This window comes from Bubalus bubalis, chromosome 10 (genome assembly GCF_019923935.1).
Source record: "Bubalus bubalis isolate 160015118507 breed Murrah chromosome 10, NDDB_SH_1, whole genome shotgun sequence".
Lineage (NCBI taxonomy): Eukaryota > Metazoa > Chordata > Mammalia > Artiodactyla > Bovidae > Bubalus > Bubalus bubalis.
The window spans coordinates 70,265,681-70,291,875 of NC_059166.1; the positions used below are offsets into that span (position 1 = coordinate 70,265,681).

The 26,195-nt window shown below is 36.8% G+C and overlaps 1 protein-coding gene across 4 annotated transcripts; it reads right to left on the bottom strand.

The window, feature by feature from the left end:
- Positions 1–987: 987 nt before the first annotated feature.
- ZUP1 (zinc finger containing ubiquitin peptidase 1) lies at positions 988–25,896 on the bottom strand. Of its 4 annotated transcripts, none has more exons than XM_006050607.4 (10): positions 25,629–25,896; positions 23,092–23,667; positions 18,780–18,890; positions 16,710–16,831; positions 14,651–14,819; positions 10,050–10,238; positions 9,594–9,759; positions 5,945–6,096; positions 4,929–5,149; positions 988–1,229 (listed from the first exon to the last, which is right to left on the bottom strand). In XM_006050607.4, exons 2-10 carry the CDS (start codon positions 23,651–23,653, stop codon positions 1,182–1,184), a joined length of 1,740 nt encoding a protein of 579 aa, XP_006050669.1. In that variant the 5' UTR covers positions 23,654–23,667; positions 25,629–25,896; the 3' UTR covers positions 988–1,181. The 4 variants fall into 4 exon arrangements, with proteins under 4 accessions (XP_006050669.1, XP_006050667.1, XP_006050668.1 ...); XM_006050605.4 differs by having other exon boundaries at positions 25,577–25,896; XM_006050606.4 differs by having other exon boundaries at positions 25,397–25,896.
- Between the last annotated feature and the right edge of the window lie 299 nt (positions 25,897–26,195).

Below are 26,195 nucleotides of genomic sequence, written 5' to 3' on the forward strand. Positions count from 1 at the left end.
ATATAGAGTGGAAACCTGTTTACCAGTCTGAATGACAGTATTAGAAAGGAGGTTTTCCAGAATTTTCCAATTGGCAATACTATTCATTCCAAGAGTGCAACACTTAGTATTTAATACAATAGGTAATATTCATAGAACTTCATTCAAGTAAGTTCTTGTTTGTTTTTTAATGGGGTAGCAGCCCCTTACTGCTTCTCCTTTTTAATTTAATATCTCTTTTTTCATCTACCCAGATTTCTTTTTGAGAAAGTGCCTCTGACTCATGGTAGATGGTCACCTGCTAATCAGATGTGCCCTCTATGGAATCTGAAATCTAAGCAGACATTCTACCTCAACTCCTAACCTGATTGCCCTTGCTATAATATTAGGCCATATTCTAGCCTCAACTGTTGCCTTTGTTCTAGAATAGTTCCCTAGTTACCTGTGGATTCTGTGAACTTCTGATAATTTGAACAAATTCTCTTCTGCTTAAAACTGGCCAGAATAAGATTCTTGCCTCAACCTTAACTGGCAAATCTAACGTGAAACTGAAAGATTCCTTCTTACAGGACACATTAAACATATGACTCTCACAGTTATATAAGACTGTAAATATTTAACAAAAGCAAATTACTCTTTTCAGAACTATGCCTATGAAGTATTAAGGTTCTTTCTATCTAGTGAGGAGGGAATTTCATTACATATATAATAATAACAGAATAAAGCAGAATGCTATAATGGTAAGAGCTTGGAGGTGAGACAGTCTGGGTTCACATCTTGGATTAGGGCCACTTTCTTGGGAAAATTACTAATCTCCAAAGTTTCAGCTTCCTCACAGGGCTAATAACACTATTTGTCTCACAGAATATAAAATATTTTGGAAATCAAACTAATTAATACATGCAAAATACTGAGAATACCTAACACAAGTTAGAACTCAACAAATAGTCATATGACTATAACACAAAACTAGTTTCTGAAACATGGATAAATCAAGAAATGCAAAACTCACAATGCAAACAAGATATTTTATTGGAATAATTACTGAACAATGAAGCACTAAAGGTATAATTTAGACATTTTAGAAATTAAAATATAAATGGAGTATTTAGAAAATTCACAGATTCATGTGTTGTATTAAGGTTAATACCGGAATTTGGAAAACAAAGAAAAATTCCACAATCACTGAAATGCTGACTTCTTCAAGGGATCTTCTCAGCTGTAAAGACTTGAGAAGCTTGTCTCCTAGCCTTGAAAAGAAATTTTAAAAATGTTAAGTAAGTGAGAAGTCAATTAATTAAAATATGCATTATCATCAAATATCAAAAAAACTAAAACCTTGGATTTTTTTTCAAGATAATGAAAATCCTGTAAGGAATAGTACAACTTCAAATTTAGGAAATTAGGAAATAATTTTTAAAGTCAATGAAAAAATAGAAAGAGAAATTAAGGAAACAATTCCATTCACCATTGCAACAAAAAGAATAAAATACTTAGGAATATATCTACCTAAAGAAACTAAAGACCTATATATAGAAAACCATAAAACACTGGTGAAAGAAATCAAAGAGGACACCAATAGATGGAGAAATATACCATGTTCATGGATCGGAAGAATCAATATAGTGAAAATGAGTATACTACCCAAAGCAATCTATAGATTCAATGCAATCCCTATCAAGTTACCAATGGTATTTTTCACAGAGCTAGAACAAATAACTTCACAATTTGTATGGAAATACAAAAAAAAACCTCAAATAGCCAAAGCAATCTTGAGAAAGAAGAATGGAACTGGAGGAATCAACTTGCCTGACTTTAGGCTCTACTACAAAGCCACAGTCATCAAGACAGTATGGTACTGGCACAAAGACAGAAATATAGATCAATGGAACAAAACAGAAAGCCCAGAGATAAATCCACACACCTATGGACACCTTATCTTTGACAAAGGAGGCAAGAATATACAATGGATTAAAGACAATCTCTTTAACAAGTGGTGCTGGGAAAACTGGTCAACCACTTGTAAAAGAATGAAACTAGAACACTTTCTAACACCATACACAAAAATAAACTCAAAATGGATTAAAGATCTAAACATAAGACCAGAAACTATAAAACTCCTAGAGAACATAGGCAAACACTCTCCGACATACATCACAGCAGGATCCTCTATGACCCACCTCCCAGAATATTGGAAATAAAAGCAAAAATAAACAAATGGGACCTAATTAACCTTAAAAGCTTCTGCACAACAAAGGGAACTATAAGCAAGGTGAAAAGACAGCCTTCAGAATGGGAGAAAATAATAGCAAATGAAGCAACTGACAAACAACTAATCTCAAAAATATACAAGCAACTCCTGCAGCTCAATTCCAGAAAAATAAATGACCCAATCAAAAATGGACCAAAGAACTAAATAGGCATTTCTCCAAAGAAGACATACAGATGGCTAACAAACACATGAAAAGATGCTCAACATCACTCATTATCAGAGAAATGCAAATCAAAACTACATTGAGGTACCATTTCACACCAGTCAGAATGGCTGCGATCCAAAAGTCTACAAGTAATAAATGCTGGAGAGGGTGTGGAGAAAAGGGAACCCTTTTACACTGCTGGTGGGAATGCAAACTAGTACAGCCACTATGGAGAACAGTGTGGAGATTACTTAAAAAACTTGAAATAGAACTGACTTATGACCCAGCAATCCCACTGCTGGGCATACACACCGAGGACACCAGAACTGAAAGAGACACGTGTACCCCAGTGTTCATCGCAGCACTGTTTATAATAGCCAGGACATGGAAGCAACCTAGATGTCCATCAGCAGATGAATGGATAAGAAAGCTGTGGTACATATACACAATGGAGTATTACTCAGCCATTAAAAAGAATACATTTGAATCAGTTCTAATGAGGTGGATGAAACTGGAGCCGATTATACAGAGTGAAGTAAGCCAGAAAGAAAAACACCAATACAGTATACTAATGCATATATATGGAATTTAGAAAGATGGTAACGATAACCCTGTATGCGAGACAACAAAAGAGACACAGATGTATAGAACAGTCTTTTGGACTCTGTGGGAGAGGGAGAGGGTGGGATGATTTGGGAGAATGGCATTGGAACATGTATAACATCATATATGAAACAAATTGCCAGTCCAGGTTCGATGCATGATACTGGATGCTTGGGGCTGGTGCACTGGGACGACCCAGAGGGATGGTACAGGGTGGCGGGGGGAGGGGGGGGTGTTCAGGATGGGAAATACATGTACACCAGTGGCGGATTCATGTTGATGTATGGCAAAACCAATACAATATTGTAAAGTAATTAATCTCCAATTAAAATAAATAAATTTATATTAAAAAATATAATGAGAAATAATACCAAGTAAAAATGCAAAGCAAATTTGAAAAAAAAAATTAAAGAAAATTTGAGATAAAGATAAAATGCAAAAAATTTAAAAGAAAATATTACCTTTTTATGGAATAATGAATCAAAAGTAAAAATCTGGCTGAAACTCAGAGAGAGACAAGTAAAAACAGGGAAGGAGAGATATCGATGAGACTATGAGCAGAGAAATACCACCAATGCCTCACTTTCAAGATCAGAAAGATAAGAGCCAAATAAAATACTCAGCTAAACTCCATCTTAGTATCTAACCTCATCTATGATCTCAAGTTATCTGTATACTGGTAAGCAAGCATCTTGCTTTTTCTAACAGTTAAAATTAACCTCTAACTTCATTCAGCCAAATAAATGATAGGGTTAAAAAAAAGGAATGCAATTTTGGTATTTAAGTCATTGCAAAGAAACCTCTTTGCACAAACATTTGCAAAGAAACTTATCATAATTTAATTGAAGAACTTCTTCAACAATCCTTGCCTTTATATACCAAGTTGTGAGGCTAAAAAGATTACTCTAGCTCTCTCTCATTTCAAACAACTTTAGTCCTTTCCCTCATGATCCTATTATTCTTCATAAATGCGCTTTCTACTGCGGTGTCTCTTCTCCCTGTGAAAGTTGCTCAGTCTTGTCCAACTTTTTGTGACCCCACAGACTATACAGTCCATGAAATTCTCCAGGCCTGAATACTGGAGTGGGTAAGTGTTCCCTTCTCCAGGGGATCTTCCCGATCCAGGGATTGAACCCAGGTCTCCCACGTTGCAGGAGGATTCTTTACCAGTTGAGCCATAAGGGACGCCCTTCTCTCTTTAGAGGGAAACAAACATGGAGTACTTAAGAGGGACTTTTTTTCTTCAAGATTAGAGAATTGTGCATTTTCTAGACTTGATATGCTACCATATAGCTTCTGTTTATACAAATGGAGGGGATCCACTTCTTAGGAATTTTTCTATAATGTACTGCTCATCACTTAAATGCAAGGGATAAAGAGGCAACACTACTGGAGTTAATTTCTGGAACTGTATATATCCAGTAAGTATTATGTGTATGAACAGTTCTTGAATCTGAAAGAAAAACATGTCCCTCAGAGTACTTAACTCTCTCAATAGTGTGATAATTATATCTCCAATAGTACATCCAATATATCCAAGTGCCTAACATAGAGCCTCAGGAATCTCTAGAATCACATTTAATCAACCAAGACCAATATGAGCTGGAACTCCTTGATTAAGTTAGACTTTCTTATCATACTGTTGCCATTTTCATTACTCCCCTGATAATCAAAATTAAATTATGTATTATAAAATTAAATATTTTTATGAAGCTCTGAGCAAAGTATTTGACAATATTTGGGTATCATCTGAAATTTAAAGATGTCCATTCTGGAATTAAATGAACAACAACATATCTTTGCCAATCTAATATTATAGAATGAGGTGTTAGGAGTTACAAAGGAATAACATTGATTTTTAACTTAAAAATTTTACACTTTGAAATTCAACCTGTCCAAGCATCACATGAAAAATATTTAGATACTTACAATTTTCTCCTCTGAAGAAAGCACACCTTCTACTGCCACTATCTGGTACTGCTTATGTTTTAAATTCCCCACAAACTTCCGTAGTTGCTTGAGACTGCTAACTTCCATGTCTTGCTTTAAGAGTTTCTGCATTTCTCGAGAAGGACATCCAGGATCAAATACTAGTAAACATAATGTTCGGTTTTTTTTCTCTTCAATTCCAACAACTGTTCGACTATGACCTATAGAAAAATCAAAAAAGAGTACATATATAAATGTGAGAGAGACACTTATTTGAGCAGGTACATACAGGTGTAAGTTACTATACACACACACACACACACACATATAGACACCTTATATATACTTTTTATGTGTGTTTCGAATATAAATACAGTCAGTCCCTCTGACATATTGCTTATCTGAGTTCTTTCAGTTCTCAGACACAAAACTTTAGTTCTACTTCCTAACCTCCAGTTTTCTTTCGTTCAATTTTAGTTTTCCAAAGGCTTCATGGCAAAATATTCTACTTCTACTACGCCAAATATTTTAGTTTCCTTTCCTAATCCCATAGTCCTTTTTATTCAAGTGATCTCAGATAAAAGGATTTGAAATTTAACTGCTGGGGAACAAAAACTCATGGTTCCAAGAGGTAAACAAAAGTTAAGCAAAGTAATGCAGGGAAGAGGGAAAGGAAATGCCAGTGCTAGAGAGGAATAGAGTAATGAGTTAAAAAATTTTAAAGGGTGGCCAGGGAAGGTCTCATTGAAGTGAGGAAAAGCCCTGAAAAAAATTAATGATGAACAATAAAGGAAGAGGTAGCCCTGAATCAGGTAGCCCCAAAGATATCAAAGATATCATCTATTACTGCAATGTACTATGATGATGCTATAGCTCTAAAAATCAGAGTAATGTCAGTGTACTTCTCTCCTCTCATTATCAGAATCTTAACATACTCTAAAGCAAAAGCTAATTAGTTGTCTTATATAAATAAATCATGTTATAAGTTACACTCAGTATCTATAAATTATACTAACCTTGATGCTGAAGATAGATAGGAGGTTTAGATGTACACACTACTTTTGGACTTCCTTCTCTCTCTGAAGCATAGTAGCTCAATATCCACTCAAATAAGCGAGGGTGTGTACCCAAAGGACCAGTTGACTTGTGAAAGTCAACAATACGGCACCTATAAAATAATTTACAAAATGGATTATTTAGAAAATATTTTAAAAACTTTTTTATAAATGGAGTTATAAACTGCAAACATTTTAAATTAATTTTATTTCATCATTATTTTCCTAAGAAGAAATAAAAGTTTATTATTTATCTGAAAACTGTTATTTTAGGAGGAAATTCTTTAATAACTTAAGGTTGATGACAGCTATCAGAGTTACAAAAATTTTCTCACACAGAAAATCTCCCTTCATAGTAAATGAGGATCATACCTGGTTTTAAAGAGTCTACATATAACCTGAGACATGGGGACTTTTATTCTAAAGTCTCTAAACCTGATGATTAATTAGAAGTTGATTTTTAATTCCTCAGCAGCCATAAGGAGCTATCAAAAATATCCCAAATATTTTTCCTGTCAGATCTCTCAAATTTCAATAATAGACAAGAAAAGAATACCTGTAAAGATCACAGAAAACGTGTGTGTACCCCCATCTATACATCTATCTATCTACTATTTAGCAACAGACCATGCTGGTACTGTTTCCTCAAGAGGAAGTCAACCATGAATAAATCAAATTATTTTAACCAGGAGCATTATTTACACTTTTCAACAACTATTTTAAAAAGACTGAGTATAAAGGAAAGGAAAAACAATTAAAAGCTTTATTTTCACTTTAAAGTATAGCACAGATATCCTATTCTTGTCTTTCTTGGCCATAAAGTTTCCAAACACACCCACATTGCGCTAGTTGCTATCTTCAGCCTCAGCAAGTTTAATGTTGATAACTTTCAGTTGATTACTCCTGAGCTTTAAATACTGAAATGAACTTCTGGAAAAGCTATCAAAACGTAAGAACAGTGATCTTGGGTTAGCAGTTGACTACAAGTTTAGATTGAGAATTTGAATAGTATTCTATGGATAAATTCATAGAGAGCAAAAGGAAGACATTTAAATAACTAGTAAACAAATTGAGGGTATAGTAATAAAAAGGCTTTACAAAGAACTAACTTATTTCAGGTACCAAGAAAACAGCTTGATATATCAAGTACTTTAAACAAAAATTTTCCTTTCCTTAAAAATGACTTAAAAGCTCAAAACATGATATAGTATAAACAATCTGAAGGTGTGAACAGACTGGCAAAAAGGAAAAGAAGAAAAATTTAAAGGGCATTAAAACAGTCCTTTGAATTTAATAATTCAAGAAAGTTATTATACACAGTCATTTTTCTATTTAAAATTCAAGAAGTATTTTTATCTCTGAATATAACTCATATATAGAAATGACATAAAACACTGGCAAAATGACGTGGAAACAAACATAAAAGGAAATATACAGTCATGAAGCTTAAGGCAAACTTTCTATTAAAGATGATCATAAGCATTTATCTCTGATGCCTCTTGAAAGCCCAACAACATAATACTGAAGGAGAAAATGATTTAAACATAAAAGTGAATGCAAAGAAATAGAGACAACTTTCTTAAAACCCAAAAGAGGACAGAAGTTTAATGAACACCAGGTATTGGGTAGAGTAGTACTGAGGCTGAAAACAGAGATTAACTCGAAGGTTGAATAAATAGAGCAAATCACTAATCAACTCCTCACCTAGTGGAGGAACTATAGGCAAGAATGGACTCTGAGAAAAGAGCTCTCTCTTATACTAATATTTGAGAGTCCCCAACCACACAGCGAACTTTCACCTAAGAAATGAAGTTTTCTCAACTACAAGCTCCATGAAACCCTACAGGACTGCCAAATCAGCTTTTTTAGTGCCTCATTCTTCACTTTAGGATAAACAGTAAGGATTTTTAAAAGTTAGAAGAAAGTCTTCTAAATGAACAGACTAAAATAAATAGACATGAAACTAATTTAACATGGAGGAAACAGAAAAATGCAAGGAATAGAAAAATTTTACAACCATAAAAGGCTATGATGCTATGAAATTACTCCTTAAAATCAAAAAACATTATTGTTAAAATAAAAATTTCAATACAGTACTGAGGAGATAAAGTTGAGAATCCAAATAGTAAAACAAAAAGCAAAGATCAAAAAGTAAGACATGACCAGTGAACTCAAAAAGTCAAAAAAGTTCAGGGGCCAACAAACAGGAGTGCCATAAAAAAAAATAAAGAAACTGGAGAGATCATACTCATGAAACAACAGTGAGCCCTTAAGCTCTTACTACATGCCAGTCATAGTCTTAAGCACTATATCATCACTACAACTCTATGAAGCAGTCACTATTTATGTGTTCTTTTTTCAATGGTGGAACTAGGGTACGAATAAGTTAAGTCATAGAGTTAATAAGCAGAGAGCTAGAATCAGTTGTAGGCAATTTTACTCCCAAAAGTCTAAGCTCTTAACCACAATGTGCTTAGTCCCTCAGTCATATCCAACTCTTTGTGACCCCATGGACTGTAGCCCACCAGGCCCCTCTGTCCATGGGATTCTCCAGGTACGTCTTGCCTTCTCATTAAGTAATACTTATTGTTAGAAGCTAGTAGAGGAACAACTTGAAGAAGTGAAGTCGCCCAGTCATGTCTGACTCTTTGCGACCCTGTGGACTGTGGCCTCCCAGGCTCCTCCGTCCATGGGATTCTCCAGGCAAGAATACTGGAGTGGGTTGCTATTTCCTTCTCCAGGGGATCTTCCCAACCCAAGAATCGAACCCAGGTCTCCCACATTGGAGGCAGACGCTTTAACCTCTGAGCCACCAAGGAAGCTTAATCTAATCCATAAATGATTTTGAGTTAAGAATAATATAGCAACACAAACTATCACTCAGTAATAAGACTAGGCATCCTTTCTTAGGAAGCTAATAAAGGAAGTGTTCAAGTAAAAGAGAATAATCCAAAAACGAGAAAGATATGGAATCCAGGAAAAAAATCCAGGATCTAATTCAACAGAATGAAGAACTGCAACACGATTAGAGCTATGGAAAGGATCTAGAAGCAAACAATCCAGACTAGAGAAGAGGACAATTGGGTTCAAGAAAAACGTTTCCAGGAATAAAGAGTACCACAGATTACATAAATGGAGTTTCTGCAAAAACTTTACCATGATGCAGTCAAACAGTAAAAGGGAAAAGGTAAGGCAATTCTTAAGGAAAACTTTAAAAAGCTTTTCAGGAAAGATATAAAATCATTAGTGAATAATATTTACATAGTTATGACTCTAACTTAATAAAAACTGGAGATTTAACCGTATTATAAAAAGTCAGGAGAAACAGGTGGGAGATATAAGGAGAATGCAACAGATAATGTCTAAAGCTGACAAACCAATAAAAAGCCATGAAAGCATATTATTTAAAAACAATGAAAGTGACATCCGTCTCTAAGAAATAAAACTTGAGAATAGAGAAGAGCAAAAAACAGGGTACGTGTGGTTGGTTTTCATTATAAGTCTTTAATTTTATTAATGCTACTTAAATTTTAAACTATCCCTTTGATAAAAAGCGCAAACAACAAAAACTTCTGAGACATAACAATAACTTGGCTTTTTAGGTACATACTTTATCCTTAGGGAGGTGAGAAGGGTATATATTTCACATGCTCCAATCCAGGCCTTTGTTCCCTGTAACTTGTCATTAAGCTGAGAGGCACCCTGTGGATCAAAACCTTCCTTCCATGCATCTTCAATCATAGACTGAATTTTTGGAATGCAAGGAACTGACATACCTAAAATTATACAAAGCAAACATGTAATATGACAGTTACTCAAGTGTTGAATAATATTAAGCGGTACATCATATATTCTACAAGAACCTAACATTTTTAAGACAGTTATTTCTGACATCTACTATATCATTTTCTCTTCCTACAACCAGAATGAAGACTTTTAATGCAAATATCCACTAAAATACATCTTTATTAAAGCTATCAATTTTAATATGCATACTATATATTAATTCATTCCACATCATATGTACTTTATTAGATGGTAAATTCAGAGTCTGTATTTTACATACCTTTCAAGCTATCATCATAAGCATCATTTTGCAATAATGATGAAAGCAGCATTTGGAAATTTCTGTAACCACAACCCCAACCTTTATCACCAAAAGATGAATGAAAGTGATCCACTCCTGCAGAAAGCCACACACGCCTCACATCTGTGGCAGCATTCTGATAATACCTATAAAGTGCTTCCATAATTCCTAAAGTGGAAAAGAGATTTAGAAGTTTTAGAAGGGTATCACCTTTCTATGTCTGTCTCACACATTTCCAGTATCAATCTCTTTCTCAAGGACACATGTAAATCCTGCCAATTCCATCTTCTACCTTTTTACTGACATAGTCTTATTGTCCTGCTTGTTTTACACAATGCAAGGTTCCTAATACTAGTGTATTACTTATGCTGAATTGAAATTGTTTGCCTTTTTCATTTCTGCATCTGCAGGGCCTAGCACATAAAAGTACACTGCTGAATGAATGTTCTTATCTCTCCATTTTATTATACATTCTGCTGGATATCATTCTCTCTCAAGCTCGGTTCTAATCAGTTTGCTCCCAGTTTAAAAATTTCATTATGGTTTATCACAGAGAGTTGATTTTTATGTGATATAACTACTTCTGGTTGGCATAAAAAGAATACCAAGATCTACATGAAGGAATTGTTTTTATGTACATCAGATCAGATCAGATCAGTTGCTCAGTCATGTCTGACTCTTTGCGACCCCATGAATCGCAGCACGCCAGGCCTCCCTGTCCATCACCAACTCCCGGAGTTCACTCAGACTCATGTCCATCAAGTCAGTGATGCCATCCAGCCATCTCATCCTCTGTCGTCCCCTTCTCCTCCTGCCCCCAATCCCTCCCAGCATCAGAGTCTTTTCCAAGGAGTCAACTCTTCGCATGACGTGGCCAAAGTACTGGAGTTTCAGCTTTAGCATCATTCCTTCCCAAAGAAATCCCAGGGCTGATCTCCTTCAGAATGGACTGGTTGGATCTCCTGGCAGTCCAAGGGACTCTCAAGAGTTTTCTCCAACACCACAGTTCAAAAGCATCAATTCTTCGGCGCTCAGCCTTCTTCACAGTCCAACTCTCACATCCATACATGACCACAAGAAAAACCACAGCCTTGACTAGACGGACCTTTGTTGGCAAAGTAATGTCTCTGCTTTTGAATATGCTATCTAGGTTGGTCATAACTTGCCTTCCAAGGAGTAAGCGTCTTTTAATTTCATGGCTGCAGTCACCATCTGTAGTGGTTTTGCAGCCCAGAAAAATAAAGTCTGACACTGTTTCCACTGTTTCCCCATCTATTTCCCATGAAATGATGGGACCGGATGCCATGATCTTCATTTTCTGAATGTTGAGCTTTAAGCCAACTTTTGCACTCTCCACTTTCACTTTCATCAAGAGGCTTTTGAGTTCCTCTTCACTTTCTGCCATAAGGGTGGTGTCATCTGCATATCTGAGGTTATTGATATTTCTCCCGGCAATCTTGATTCCAGCTTGTGCTTCTTCCAGTCCAGTGTTTCTCATGATGTACTCTGCATATAAGTTAAATAAACAGGGTGACAATATACAGCCTTGACGAACTCCTTTTCCTATTTGGAACCAGTCTGTTGTTCCATGTCCAGTTCTAACTGTTGCTTCCTGACCTGCATACAGATTTCTCAAGAGACAGATCAGGTGGTCTGGTATTCCCATCTCTTTCAGAATTTTCCACAGTTTATGGTGATCCACACAGTCAAAGGCTTTGGCATAGTCAATAAAGCAGAAATAGATGCTTTTCTGGAACTCTCTTGCTTTTTCCATGTATATATATAATTTTTTTAACTTTTTATTTTATATTGAGTATAGTTGATTAACATTAACAATGTGATAGTTTCAGGTATACAGCAAAGTGATTCAGTTATACATAATTCTGTTCTTTTTCAAATTCTTTTTCCCATTACGATTATTATATAATATTGAACCGAGTTTCCTGTGCTATACAGTAGGTCCTTGCTGGTTATCCATTTTAAGGGTATAAATATGTAAAGAGTATAAAAGGATATGTTTATGATATCAAAGACGGAGGAATTTCTTAAATAAGACACTTAAAAGACACAAGTAAAGGGAAAGATTGAGAAGTCTGATTACATTCAAATTTAAAATTCTGCCTAATTAAAGACACCATATACAAAATTTGGGCTTCCCTGATAGCTCAGCTGGTAAAGGATCTGCCTGCAGTGCAGGAGACCCCGGTTCAATTCCTGGGTTGGAAAGATCCTCTGGAGAAGGGATAGGCTACCCAACAGTATTCTCAGGCTTCCCTTGTGGCTCAGCTGGTAAAGAATCTGCCTGCAATGCGGGAGACCTGGGTTCAAGGCAAATTCTAGATTTGAAGAAGAAAACTGCTCCTCACATCATCAATGAATAATTAATATCTTGAATACTTAATGGACTGCCAAAAATCAATAAGAAAAAGACAAACAATCCAACAAAGACGAGAAAAGGGACTAGATTATTTACAGAAGAAGCGAAGTCAGGAGACATCAGAGAAATACAATTAAGAGGTGTATCTTACCATTAAATGGCAAAAACTTAAAAGAGTCACAATATAAACAAAGTGTGAGTCAAAAACACAATGACCTAATGTAGGTTACAACCATTCTAGAAAACAACTTCATAATACTCAATGAAATTAATTATGCAAATGCCCTTTAATCTAGTATTTCTAGTCTGGATGTTAGAGAAACTTTTGAGGAGGAAACCTATTCATAATTTTTAAGAATAAAACACTGGAAACAATGTAAGTCATAAAAGCAAATTCTATTCAGCAAAGTGAAAGCAGCACAGTTTAAGAATCAACATATTTAAGCAAATTCAATCAGAGCATACATATTGTACACCAACTTACACATAGTTTAAAATATAAAAGATTATATATTATTATGGAAACTTACATACAAGATAAAATTACTAAAACATATATGAGATTGATAAATACCAAATTTGGGATAATGATTCCCTTTGTGGAGGAGGGGAAATTAGAAATCAAAGAGGGGTATACAAGGGGTCTAAAATACATATAAAAGGTTTTACAGCTTAAAAACATTAAGTTTCATAAAAATTGAATGGCAGGAACAAAGCTGTTTCCATATAATCTTTTTTAACTATACTAACAGATGGTCATGTATGGATGTGAGAGTTGGACTGTGAAGAAGGCTTAGCGCCGAAGAATTGATGCTTTTGAACTGTGGTGTTGGAGAAGACTCTTGAGAGTCCCTTGGACTGCAAGGAGATGCAACCAGTCCATTCTGAAGGAGATCAGCCCTGGGATTTCTTTGGAAGGAATGATGCTAAAGCTGAAACTCCAGTACTTTGGCCACCTCATGCGAAGAGTTGACTCCTTGGAAAAGACTCTGATGCTGGGAGGGATTGGGGGCAGGAGGAGAAGGGGATGACAGAGGATGAGATGGCTGGATGGCATCACTGACTCGATGGACATGAGTCTGAGTGAACTCCGGGAGTTGGTGATGGACAGGGAGGCCTGGCGTGCTGCGATTCATGGGGTCACAAAGAGTTGGACACGACTGAGCGACTGAACTGAACTGAACTGAACAGATATGTTTTTTTTAAATGTGGAAAATATCAGGAAAAAATACATTCTTTGGAACAAGGCAGATCTGATTGTGAATACCAACTGGGCTACGCAACCTCACCTTGTGCTACTTTGCTTCAGTCATGTCTGATTCTTTGCAATGTTATGGACTGTAGCCCTCCAGGCTCCTCTGTCCATGGGATTTACCAGGCAAGAATACTGGAGTGGGTTGCCATGCCTTTCTCCAGGGGATCTTCCCAACCCAGGGATTGAAACTGCGTCTCTTATGTCTCTTGCATTGGAAGGCAGGTTCTTTACCACTAGCGCCACCTGGGAAGCCCAACCTTACCTTAGGAAAGTAATTTAATCTCTCTAAGTCACAATTTTCTCATCCAGAAAAATATAATACACAAGGTTTTTCTTTTGAGAGTTACATGATACAATATATAAGGTCTTAGTGTCTAAAACTATACTGAATAATATGGCAGAAACTATTTGCATATGGTTATCTGAACACCTGAAATGTGGCTTGGCCAAACTCAGATGTTCTGCAAACTAAAATACACACTGCATTTTAAAGAATGTACAAAGATTGCAAAATACTGCACTGATAATCTTTAATACTGATTACACATTGAAATATATTTTGGACATACTGGAAAAATATTAAAATTAATTTCACCTAGTCTTGTTTTATTTTTCTAATGTGATTAATGGAAATTTAAAATTATTTATGTGGGTCACTTACATTCTACTAGACAGCAATTGTCTGGAAAATAGTAAGCTCTCAATAAAAACTATTCTCAAAGGTCCATTTTCAAATGTCAAGTAAATTGATACAAGATAAAAGTGAATCATTTACTATAAAAATAAAAGATCAGGAGTTTTAAAACAACACACAAAAAAATTATTTGCATACATGGTCTCACCTAAAACTATATAAACTGGGTTGTGAAAATCAAGCACAATTCAAATAATCCTATTACTTCAGTGATGTATGCAATATTAAAACCATGATTTGGATTACATACTCACCAGATGTTTTTGTTTTTCCATCATCAACACCAATAGCTAATGATTCCATCATATCAGCTTTTCTTCTATGAAATTCAGATGGATGCATTCTTCCCCTATTTACTTCTATCTCCATATTTCGTAGCTGCTGTTGTTTGTACCCTCCAGAATTATCTAAACCATATTGTCTCTATTGAACATAAAAACAAATGACTTAATTTTTATGTCCCTTTTCATCAATGAGGTGAGAAATTTACCACTATTTTATATATCTGGAAATATATTTTGAAACATTCTGGTTTATTGACTTCTATATGAGTCAACTTACAAATTTTTATGAAAAATAATTACACAACAAAAAAATCCCTGAGTTAATAACAGCCTTTCTCTACAAACAACCATCACGGCAAGAAACTTCTTTTCCTTGAAGTAGGGAAAGTAGAGAATCCAGTCTTCCTACTAATGGTAATGTGAAAAGCAGATGAGTTCTGACCATACTGCTGATTTTTTTCAAGACAACCTGTCAAGGAGCCTGTACTTGTTACCTGGTTCCTAGGCTAGCCTAAAAAGGCTTACTTAATCCACAATTCACTCAGGTATTCACTCTATGCAGTAAATGAACTATGTTTTTGCACACTGACAGAAAATCTAAAATAATATGTTAAAACAGCCCCTACAAAAATATTTCTGAGATCTAAACAACTAACCTGCAAAGTTACATAATAAACGTATACTCCCTTAAACATTGAAAACGTTTGTATTGATAATATAAGGTAGAGAAGATATAGGAAAAGTCAACTTTTTTCTCCTCTGAATCTTGGTGGGAAAATAATTAGGCAAATAGATGAACCACAGATGAGAAAAATAGCCTAGATGAACCACAGATGAGAAAAATAGCCTAAATTAGATATTCTAAAGAAAGAATAGCCATGTGCAAGAAATCAGAGGAAAAAAAGTTAGAGGTCAAACAAGTTCAGGAAGATTATGATATGTACAATGCATATTAGTATATTAAAGGCTTTAAGAAGACATCAGATACACAAACCTGTTCAATTGAACATTTTCAAACCTATTCATTCATAAATCCTTTTTATTCACACATTATCCTATAAGCACATAGAAAAAACATTTAAAATCTATGAGCATTATTAGCAAATGACTACATAGTCTACAGCAAGTTAGGACTGAAAAGAGTAGAAAAAGTTGTTAAAATATAAAAGAAGCTACCAGTTTAGTTCAGTAGATACTACCATTCACCTAAAATAGGCTCAAACTTCATAAAAAAGCATTTTCCATTAAAAATGGTTCTTTCTAAATTCCTGAACTGCAGTCACTAAAAGAATTTAAGACTCAGGAGACATTAATTCTAAGTTTCTGTTTTAAGTATTTATGCAAACATTTAAAATTCTGAGTCTCAATTTCTTAGTTTTCTCCATTAACATAGGTTTAAAAGTAGGCTTCACCATTTAATACTGCCCAATCCTGAACAAGTTAAGCTACATAAGCACTCTTTGTTTCCATTTCTTCCTCTGCTGTTCAAAAAAAAAAAAAAAACAATCTAAAATAACTTTATGGAGTATGGAAGACTGTAAGATACTTTACATCAGGGTCCCCAACTCCAGGGCCACAGACTGGTACCAGTTCATGACCTGTTAGGAACCAGGCCGCACAGCCAGAGATGAACAGTAGGTGAGTGAAGAAAGTTTCATCTGTATTTACAGCCGCTCCCCATCACTTGCATTACTGTCTGAAACTTTCGTCAGATCATCAGCAGCATAATAAACGTAATGCACTTGAATCAACCTGAAACCATTCCCCCTGCCACTCCAGGTCCATGAAAAAACTGTCTTGGTCCCTGGTGCCAAAAAAGCTGGGGACTGCCGCTTTATAAGAAGTGTTTGCTCCAGTATGTAAATGCATACTTATGAATGGTGGTTGTTATGAACAATAAAAAATATATGTAGAAAAAATTTTGTATTATAATAAAGACAAAAATAATAAGCTGAAGTCTTAACAGCATGTTTGAAAAATAAGAACTCTAACTAAACCAAAATAATATAATTATTATTAATCTTTGTACCTGCAGCTTCTGAAATTCTTCCATTTCTTGTCTTGATTCTTCAGATCTCCTCTTTCTGTCTTCTTCTTGTTGAAGCTGTTGAGCCAACTCTAGATCTCTAGAACACTGGACTCTATTCACACCTATTATATATTTTTAATATTTAGAATAAAAGACTGAAATCAAGGCTCACTTATATGTTAGTACATATTTTTTAAATGGAGTAAAGGCTATTATTTTGCCATTTATTCATGACTATGATGTCATAGAAACACTGAGTATAAATCCAGCAGAACTTAAACTGTCTCTGTAAGGGTACAACCTCCACTTAAATCACTAATATTCACTGAGTGTTTAGGCTGTGACAAACACTTCTCATTAATTATCATTAATTATCTCATTTGGATCTTCATAACAGTTAGGAAGTTAAGTATTATCTATTGAAGAAACCAGAACTTAAGAGAAATTAAGTAGCACCCTGGAGTGGTGCCCCTCATTAATACATATAAGGCAGATTGGTTTTTAAGAGAAATACTTGGTGGGGGTGGGTAGGGTGGAAATAATTAAGGAATAAAAAAACAAGTGAGCAAAGTACAGATATTAGATCACAACCTAATGTCTGACCTCAAGCAAATAGTGTAACTTGCCCATTTTGCTCTCTATCCAGTGTGCTACACATCCATTATTCAGTGCTCTCTGGCTAGCATCTCCTTCACCTCCCAATTTGATGGTTTAATTATGTATCTAAATATTCTTTCTTTTCCTTCAAATCTCTCAGCCTCTGATACCTCTTCCTAATTGGCCCCCACTTTTACTGGTGGAAATACACAATCCAAAACTGATTTTTAGCATACTTATAAGGCTATCTACAGTGATTCACTCAGACTCACCTCAGACTCCAGCCTATGGAGTACACATAGCCTATGTGTAAGCCTATGGAGGTTACAGAATAACTCATGTACCCATACAAAGCTTGGGTCTCCCTGGTGGCTCAGTGGTAAAGAATCTGCCTGAGACCCGGGTTAGATCCTGGAGTTGGGTAGATCCCCTGGAGGAGGGCATGGCAACCCACTCCAGTACCCTTGCCTAGAGAATACCATGGACAGAGGAGCCTGGTGGGTTGCAGTCCATAGGGTCACACAGAGTTGGACAGGACTGAAGTGACTCAGTAGCAGCAACAGCATACAAAGCTTATCATAAACAAAGAATTATCAGAAACTCAACTTCAGAGTTATTCTTCCACAGTAATTAGTAAAGAACCAACACAGTAAAGAACTGTTCCATCTTTACTGCAGCAATTCTCATCTTGGTATTAGGCTGAGTGATCAGGTAATGCTGTCCATGGACATCACTAACTGTACCAGGATCGCTGCTAATGAATACTAGAAACCTCTGCATAACAGGAGATATCTGTGTACCTTAAGAAACTAATATCCAGTAGAACACAATTGGTTTCTCTTTTTGTCTACTTTATATTTTGTTTCAATGGAATTGTGAAACTCAAATAGGATCTTTCCACTTCTAAGACACCATCATGATTACTTAATCAATGCCACTAGCAAAAAAGATAGGGAAACAGAAGAAAACTTTAGAATCTCTTATAAAACTAGTCAGTGGTAATAAAGAAGCTAGAAGAGTAGTTGAAAATGTACTTGAAAAACTTTGAAGTCACATACTTCACATTCTTTTTAAAATTACATGTGCCATATGGCAGCTTCTGAGTTCATAAACAATTTTTACTGTTAAGATGTTAAATTCAATTACTTCCAGCTGCTGAAAGAATGGCCTCAACTTTTAAATCAAAAAGATTTTAAAAATGGTACAGTATTTCATTATCTTCTGATGTTCTGGGTCAAAACCCTAGATGCACACCCCTAATTCAATTGTTGGTCACACCAGTTAATCCTTTACAATCTTTTCTGTGAAAAATCTTTGACAAGTTGAAGCTGTATTAAAATTTTTTTAAGGGACAGATTTATTTTTAACCAGTGTGTTTTCTTCCCCTCTATAACACTAATCTAAAAAGTAGGTAAGTGTCTAGGAAGTAGAAATTAAATCATAACATCCTTATCTTTAAACATATAGTCATACCTTGTCCAAAGCTGCTTTCTTCCAAATGCAAGTCAACATGTTCCTGCAGAATATGGTAGTTTGTACAGACGAGCCCACACATAGGGCAGTCATAGAGTAGTTGATTACAGTCTGTATTAGAGATATAATTTAGTTGGTTTTATTTTTAAAATCTTTAGATTTTTTCACATCAAGTCAAAGACTGTCTACTACTCACTAACTTTATTAAGTAAAAACTCTTTGTAGTTGGATTTAAAGCAATTTTCTACTTCTGGATGAAAGACTGAGCATAAGCACAAACCTCTTATCACTACAGTGAAAGAAAATATTAATAATAAATATTCAGCTCTGTAGTCAAAATAAGAAAAGTAGAAAGGAAAATCAAATGGTAAATAGTGGCCAGTCTAGATATGGATTTTGGGGGCTGGATTCTCAGTACCCTCCAAACTAGGTGGTGATGTGCAGAATTCAAGCATTTAGCATAAAGCTGGACATGGATCAAATGCCCTAGTTTGCAGCATAAGATCAAAGAGCTGCATCCATTAACCAGCACTGCAGACAGACAGGTACAACTTGCCCAAGAGAGAAATGGTACCTCTATAAGACCAAGACCTAGCTGATACTGGGTACAGATGTTATTAGAAAATTACAAATTAAAATAAAACAACACTACATATATATTAGAATGACCAAAATCTGGATAGTCAAAATCTGTATGATCAAAACTCTGGTTTTTCCTAGTCATGTGTGGATGTGAGAGTTGGACCGTAAAGAAGGCTGAATGCTGAAGAATTGATGCTTTTGAACTGTGGTGCTGGAGAAGACTTCTGAGGGTCCCTTGGACAGCAAAGAGATCAAATCAGTTAATCCTAAAGGAAATCAACCCTGAACATACATTGGAAGGACTGATGCTGAAGCTGAAGCTCCAATACTTTGGCCACCTGATATGAAGAGCCAATTCTTTGGAAAAGACCTTGATGCTGGAAAAGACTGAGGACAAGAGGAAGAGTGGGTGACAGAGAATGAGATGGTTGCATGGCATCACTGACTCAATGGACAGGAGTTTGAGCAAACTCAGGGATATATCGAAGGACAGGGAAGCCTGGTGTGCTACGGTTCATGGGGGTCACAAAGAGTTGGATGTGACTTAGTGACTGAACAACAACAACAAAATCATAGACAACACCAAATGCTGGCAAGGACTTGAGCAACAGGAACTCTCATTCACTGCTGGTAGGAATGCAAAATGGTCCAATCCCTTTGAAAAAGTCTGGCAATTTCTTATAAAACCAAACATACTATTACTACATGATCCAAAATCACGAATTCCCTTGTGTTCACCAAAATGAATTGAAAACTTCTGTCCACACAAAAGCCAGTACAGTTTATAGCAGCTTTATTCGTAACTGCCAAAACTTGGAAGCAACCAAAGGGACCTTCAGTAGGTGAACAGATAAACTGTGAAACATCCAAAAGAATATTATTCAATGTAAAAAAAAAAAAAAGCTATTAAGCCATAAAAAGACATGGAGGAATCTTAAATGCACATTGCTAAGTGAAATAAACCAATATGAAAAAGCTACATGGCATATGATTCCAATTATATGACATTCTAAAAAAGGCAAAAACATGGAGACAGTAAAAAGATCAATGGTAGCCAGTGGCCACAGGGAGGGAAGGATGAATAGGTAGAGCACAGGGGATTTGCAGGGCAGTGAAGCTATTCTGTATGATACTAAATACTAAATGGTGGGTTCGTGTCATTATACATTTGTCAAAACCTGTGTACATCACCAAGAGTGAACCCTAATATAAACATGGACTTTGAGTGATATTGACATCAATGTAGATTCACTGACTTTGACAAATGTATCACTTGGTATGGGTTGTTGAATGCTGGAGGAGTTTAGAAGGATATACGGACAAGGGGGTACTTGGGTACTCCCTGTACTTTCTACTGAATTTTACTGTGAACCTGAAACGTTCTTAAAAAATAGCATTTATTAAAATTCAAAAAATGAATATACGCCCTCTCCTTCAGTTCAGTTCAGTCGCTCAGTCGTGTCCGACTCTTTGTGACCCATGAATCACAGCATGTCAGGCTTCCCTGTCCATCACCAACTCCTGGAGTTCACTCAAACTCTTGTCCATCGAGTCGGTGATGCCATCCAGCCGTCTCATCCTCTGGCGTCCCCTTCTCCTCCTGCCCCCAATCCCTCCCAGCATCAGAGTCTTTTCCAAGGAGTCAACTCTTCGCATGAGGTGGCCAAAGTATTGGAGTTTCAGCTTCAGCATCAGTCCTTCCAATGAACACCCAGGACTGATCTCCTTTAGAATGGACTGGTTGGATCTCCTTGCAGTCCAAAGGACTCTCAAGAGTCTTCTCCAACACCACTGTGCAAAAGCATCAATTCTTCGGTGCTCAGCCTTCTTCACAGTCCAACTCTCACATCCATACATGACCACTGGAAAAACCACAGCCTTGACTAGACGGACCTTTGTTGGCAAAGTCATGTCTCTGCTTTTCAATATACTATCTAGGTTGGTCATAACTTTCCTTCCAAAGAGTAAGCATCTTTTAATTTCATGGCTGCAATCACCATCTGCAGTGATTTTGGAGCCCCCAAAAATAAAGTCTGACACTGTTTCCACTGTTTCCCCATCTATTTCCCATGAAGTAATGGGACCGGATGCCATGATCTTAGTTTTCTGAATGTTGAGCCTCAAGCCAACTTTTTCACTCTCCTCTTTCGCTTCCATCAAGAGGCTTTTGAGTTCCTCTTCACTTTCTGCCATAAGGGTGGTGTCATCTGCATATCTGAGGTTATTGATATTTCTCCTGGCAATCTTGATTCCAGCTTGTGCTTCTTTCAGCCTAGCGTTTCTCATGATGTACTTTGCGTAAAGTTAAATAAGCAGCGTGACAATATACAGCCTTGACATACTTATTTTCCTATTTGGAACCAGTCTGTTGTCCCATGTCCAGTTCTAACTGTTGCTTCCTTACCTGCATATAGGTTTCTCTCCTTAACCTTTCATAAAAATTATTCAAATGAATCAGACTTAAATGTAAAATTCAAAACTTCTAGAAGGTAACACGGGAAAGGTGACCTTGGGTTTGCCAGAGTTTTGATACAACACCAAAACATGAAAAAACACCAACCCATGAAAAAAGAAATTAAATAAGGCAAACTTCATTAAAAGTAAAAACTTCTGATCTGTGAAAGACACTGTTAAGAGAATGAAAAGAAAAGTTTCAGACTGGGAGAAAATATCTGTGAAATATTTGCAAAATCCAATAAAGGACTTGCATCCACAATATATAAATTATTCTTAAAACTCAACAGTATCAAAGAGACACATGATTCTAAATGTGTATGCACCAACAACAGAGCCTCACAATACATGAAACAAGTCTGATAGAGCCTAAAGGAAAAACAGACAAATATACTGGGATATATAGATATATATAGATCATAATTGGGAACTTTAACCTCCTTCCAAAAACTGGTAGAATTGCTGGACAGGAAATCAGTAAGGACATGGAAGATCTGAACACAAACAACACACTCTAACTGACAAATATAGAACATTTGATCCAACAACAGCAGAATATACATTTTTTTCCTCAAATGTCTATGGAACATGTGAACATGTGCTAAGACAGACATATCCCGTATCTTAGGCCATAAAACAAGTTTCAATAACTTCAACAAATTCAAAGGAACTTAAATCATAAAGTTTGCTCTCTGATCAAAAACGAATCAAAGTAGAACTCAGTAACAGAAAATCAGAATCCCAGACAATCCAGATGCCACTGGCCTGGTGGTAAATAAAAGAATAAAACAATACCCTCTGGTCTTCCCTGTGGCTTAGATAGTAAAGAATCTGCCTGCAACGCAAGAGACCCAGGTTCCACGCCTCGGTTGGAAAGATCCCCTGGAGAAGGAAATGGTAACCCACTCCAGTATTCTTGCCTGGAGAATTTCATGGACAGAAGAACCTTGTAGGCTACAGTCCATGAGATCACAAAGAGTCAGACAGGACTAAGCAACTAACACTTTGATTTTCACTTTCTTCCTCTGGAAACTAGATTGTGAGTCTACTTCTCAGAAAGTTTCTACAGTTACTTTCAAAGTAGATGAAACATTTATTGTTTGCATCAAAACTCTTTTCCATTATAGTAGTTTCATATTATAATAATGGCAAATGAGCAATGCTATAAACTGAAATTAAATCACGTTAGTAGTGATCTTATTTACAAACCAACTTTTGGGATACTACATATTAAATTGAGACTCATGCTACTTATTATATAAAATGAATACTTTACCTTCTAACGGAGTGTCTAAAAGATCAGCATGCTTTGTTTTCACATGAGTTTCCATATCTTGACTATTATCTTCTATTTTTCCACAGAATGGACATTCAGGAGGACTGTACATTGTTTCATAAATTGATTCTTTAATTTTGGTGCGGTCAGACTGTTTTTCCGTACTTTTCAGGAATTTTCTAGATTCAGTTAAGTTCTCTGAATAAAAGTCTTTATGTTTTAAAGTACCATCCTTAGGCAGGCTTTGAGCTGAAATCTTCGGCTGATTAGATGCACAAGCTGAATGAACACTTGAATTAATGTCTGCTCTGCACTGTAGGGTGCTGTCCTTCCTGTTATCGGAAGTTCCATACTGTACTGTATTAATCCTCTCAAAGTTTCTTTCTAGTTCACTTTGCTCAAAATGAGCAGTTTCAATATGAAAACACATTTCATCATAATTCACACCTGACAACTTGCAAAATGGACATATAACTTCATTTTCCATGTGAACAATTAGGAGGTGAGCCTTCATGTCTGGTTCTGAGGATACTGTTTCACCACAAATATCACAAGATAGCATGGTAGAGCAGGTAACTAGAAAAGAATACAATGTTATTTATGTTAGAAAGTAAGAGCTGAAGAAAAAGAAAATACATTTTATAAAAGGATTTGGAACAACTATATTTGTTATTTATAACTAGATTATTTAGATGAAGTAATTTTCAATGTCCTTACTGTTCCTCAAATATACTATTTATAAATCTCAACCAAAACTTCACTACTGTATTTCAAGTTTATGGTTTGGATAAAACAAAAGCAAAGCGCAAGTGAAGTCGCTCAGTCGTGTCTGACTTTTATGGCCTGTAGTCCATCAGGCTCTTCCATGCATGGGGTTTTCCAGGCAAGAATACTGAGTGAGTTCTTATTTCCTTCTCCAAGGGATCTTCCTGACCCAGGGATGGAGCCCTGGCTCAGACTCTTTACTGTCTGAGCCACCAGGGAATCCCTAAACAAAGACAATGATACAGCAAATTGAAATAAAAAATTTTTCAAAAATTTCAAAGTGTGTCTGGACTGAGGTGAAGAAAAAATAATGTATATAAACTCGCCCAGGTAAAATAAGCCAAATAAGAGAAAACAAAGAGAAGAAACCTTATCAACCAATATATCTAAATACAAAATTTTAAAGTTATTAACAATGAGTTGCACAAATAAATTTCATAATAGCAGTTGACAGTTGAAGAGTTTTACATGTCAAACTAATTTAAGCACCATTACTATCATTCTGGGCTTCACTAATAGCTCAGCAGTAAAGAATTTACCTGCAATGCAGGAGACGCACGTTGGATCCCTGGGTTGGGAAGATCCCCTAGAGGAGGGCACAGCAACCCACTCCAGTATTCTTGCCATGAAAATCCCATGTACAGAGGAGCCTGTCAGGCTATAGTCCATGAGGTTGTAAGGACTGAATTGACTGGGCACACATGATCAATCTAAATGAAGGAAACTGGCTCTTAGTCACCAGCACCAGAAAATGATTAGCCAAAATGCTAACGCAGTCAGGCTCCAGAGCTGCACTCTCCACCCAAAATATAAAAAAAGCACAGTAAACAGTTTTGGAGAAGGCAATGGCACCCCACTCCAGTACTCTTGCCTGGAAAATCCCACGGAGAGAGGAGCCTGGTAGGCTGCAGTCCATGGGGTCACTAAGAGTCAGACACGACTGAGCGACTTCACTTTCACTTTTCACTTTCATGCATTGAAGAAGGAAATGGCAACCCACTGCAGTGTTCTTGCCTGGAGAATCCCAGGGACGCGGGAGCCTGGTGGGCTGCCGTCTATGGGGTCACAAAGAGTAGGACACGACTGAAGCGACTTAGCAGCAGCAGCAGCAAACGCAGTTTAAAAGAGCACCGATTCCAGAGTCAAGAGAACTGGGTTATAATGTCAGGTTTCATGATTTTAGATGAGACACCTCACCTTTCTGAGGTTCGGCCTATAAAATGAGTTGTACTGAATCAGCAGTCACTTCTGGGTTTTACAAAGTTCTGGCTATGACACAAATTTTGCTAAGAAGTTTTTTAAAAGCAAGCACAGTCACAACCTTTCTACTATCTAGACTATCTTTCAGCTAGAAACTGTTTTAAAACAAACAGAAAGTGAAAATAAGGAAACTATCCCCACCATTTAAATAAATTTAGTTTCATAAGATCGCCCAACTTTGTCTCCCCCCACCGCCCCATCCCCTTTCCTCAGACAATTGAAAACAGTCTCTGATTTTGATGTAAATTCTCCCAAACCATCAGTGCAAAGAACGTGATACCCAGAGAAGTTTCTTCTTTTCCCGGGCCGGGACCCAGAAGGGTGTGCTTGAGCTCCCCAACACTTAGATCAGAACAAGTGGATGACAGATGTGTAGAGGTCGGCGAAAGGTGCCGGAGCCTGCCCAAAGGTCCATGCCAACGTCCCAAGGCCAGGACATGAAACCAGTCCCGATACTAACTGGGTTAAAGCGTTGGGCCTAGGGATCTGGGGCTGGGACGGTCAGTTCCTACCGGCCTGCAGAGCCGGCCGCTGTCACACTTCCCTATGCTTGGCTTCCTCTTCGGATCCCGCAGCAGATGTCGTCTGGCTCGCGGGCAAAGGAGTGCTGCCCGGTGTCGATTACCTTTCCTGGCCTGAAAAACTGAGGTAGGCCCTTATTTTTACCCAGAGACTCACGGTTAACCGATAAGAGAACCGGCGACTCTGAAAAGCCTCAGCCCCCAGACGCAAATTCAAAAAAGCTTTTCCTCTCTTCCCCGGAAGAGAAGGAATCCCAGCATGAACCTCTGCACGCCAATCTGGGTCGTAGTGCATTGTGGGAGTCGTAGTCGTTTTCCCGTCAAGGTTCCAACGCCTAATTTAAGAGGAGACACTAGACTCAGAGGTCTCTATAAATGAATTCCCAGGTTGGGTCCTAAGGCATTACACGAATCCACAATACCCACTGTCTAGGGCCTGACTGAGTAGCACTCTATTACATCATCAATCAAGGGCTTATAATGTTACAGCGTGCCAAACTCCCAACTATGGAGGGTGGCAAAGACCTGTTCTTGCCTCAAGGTTTCAAGATAATGCTA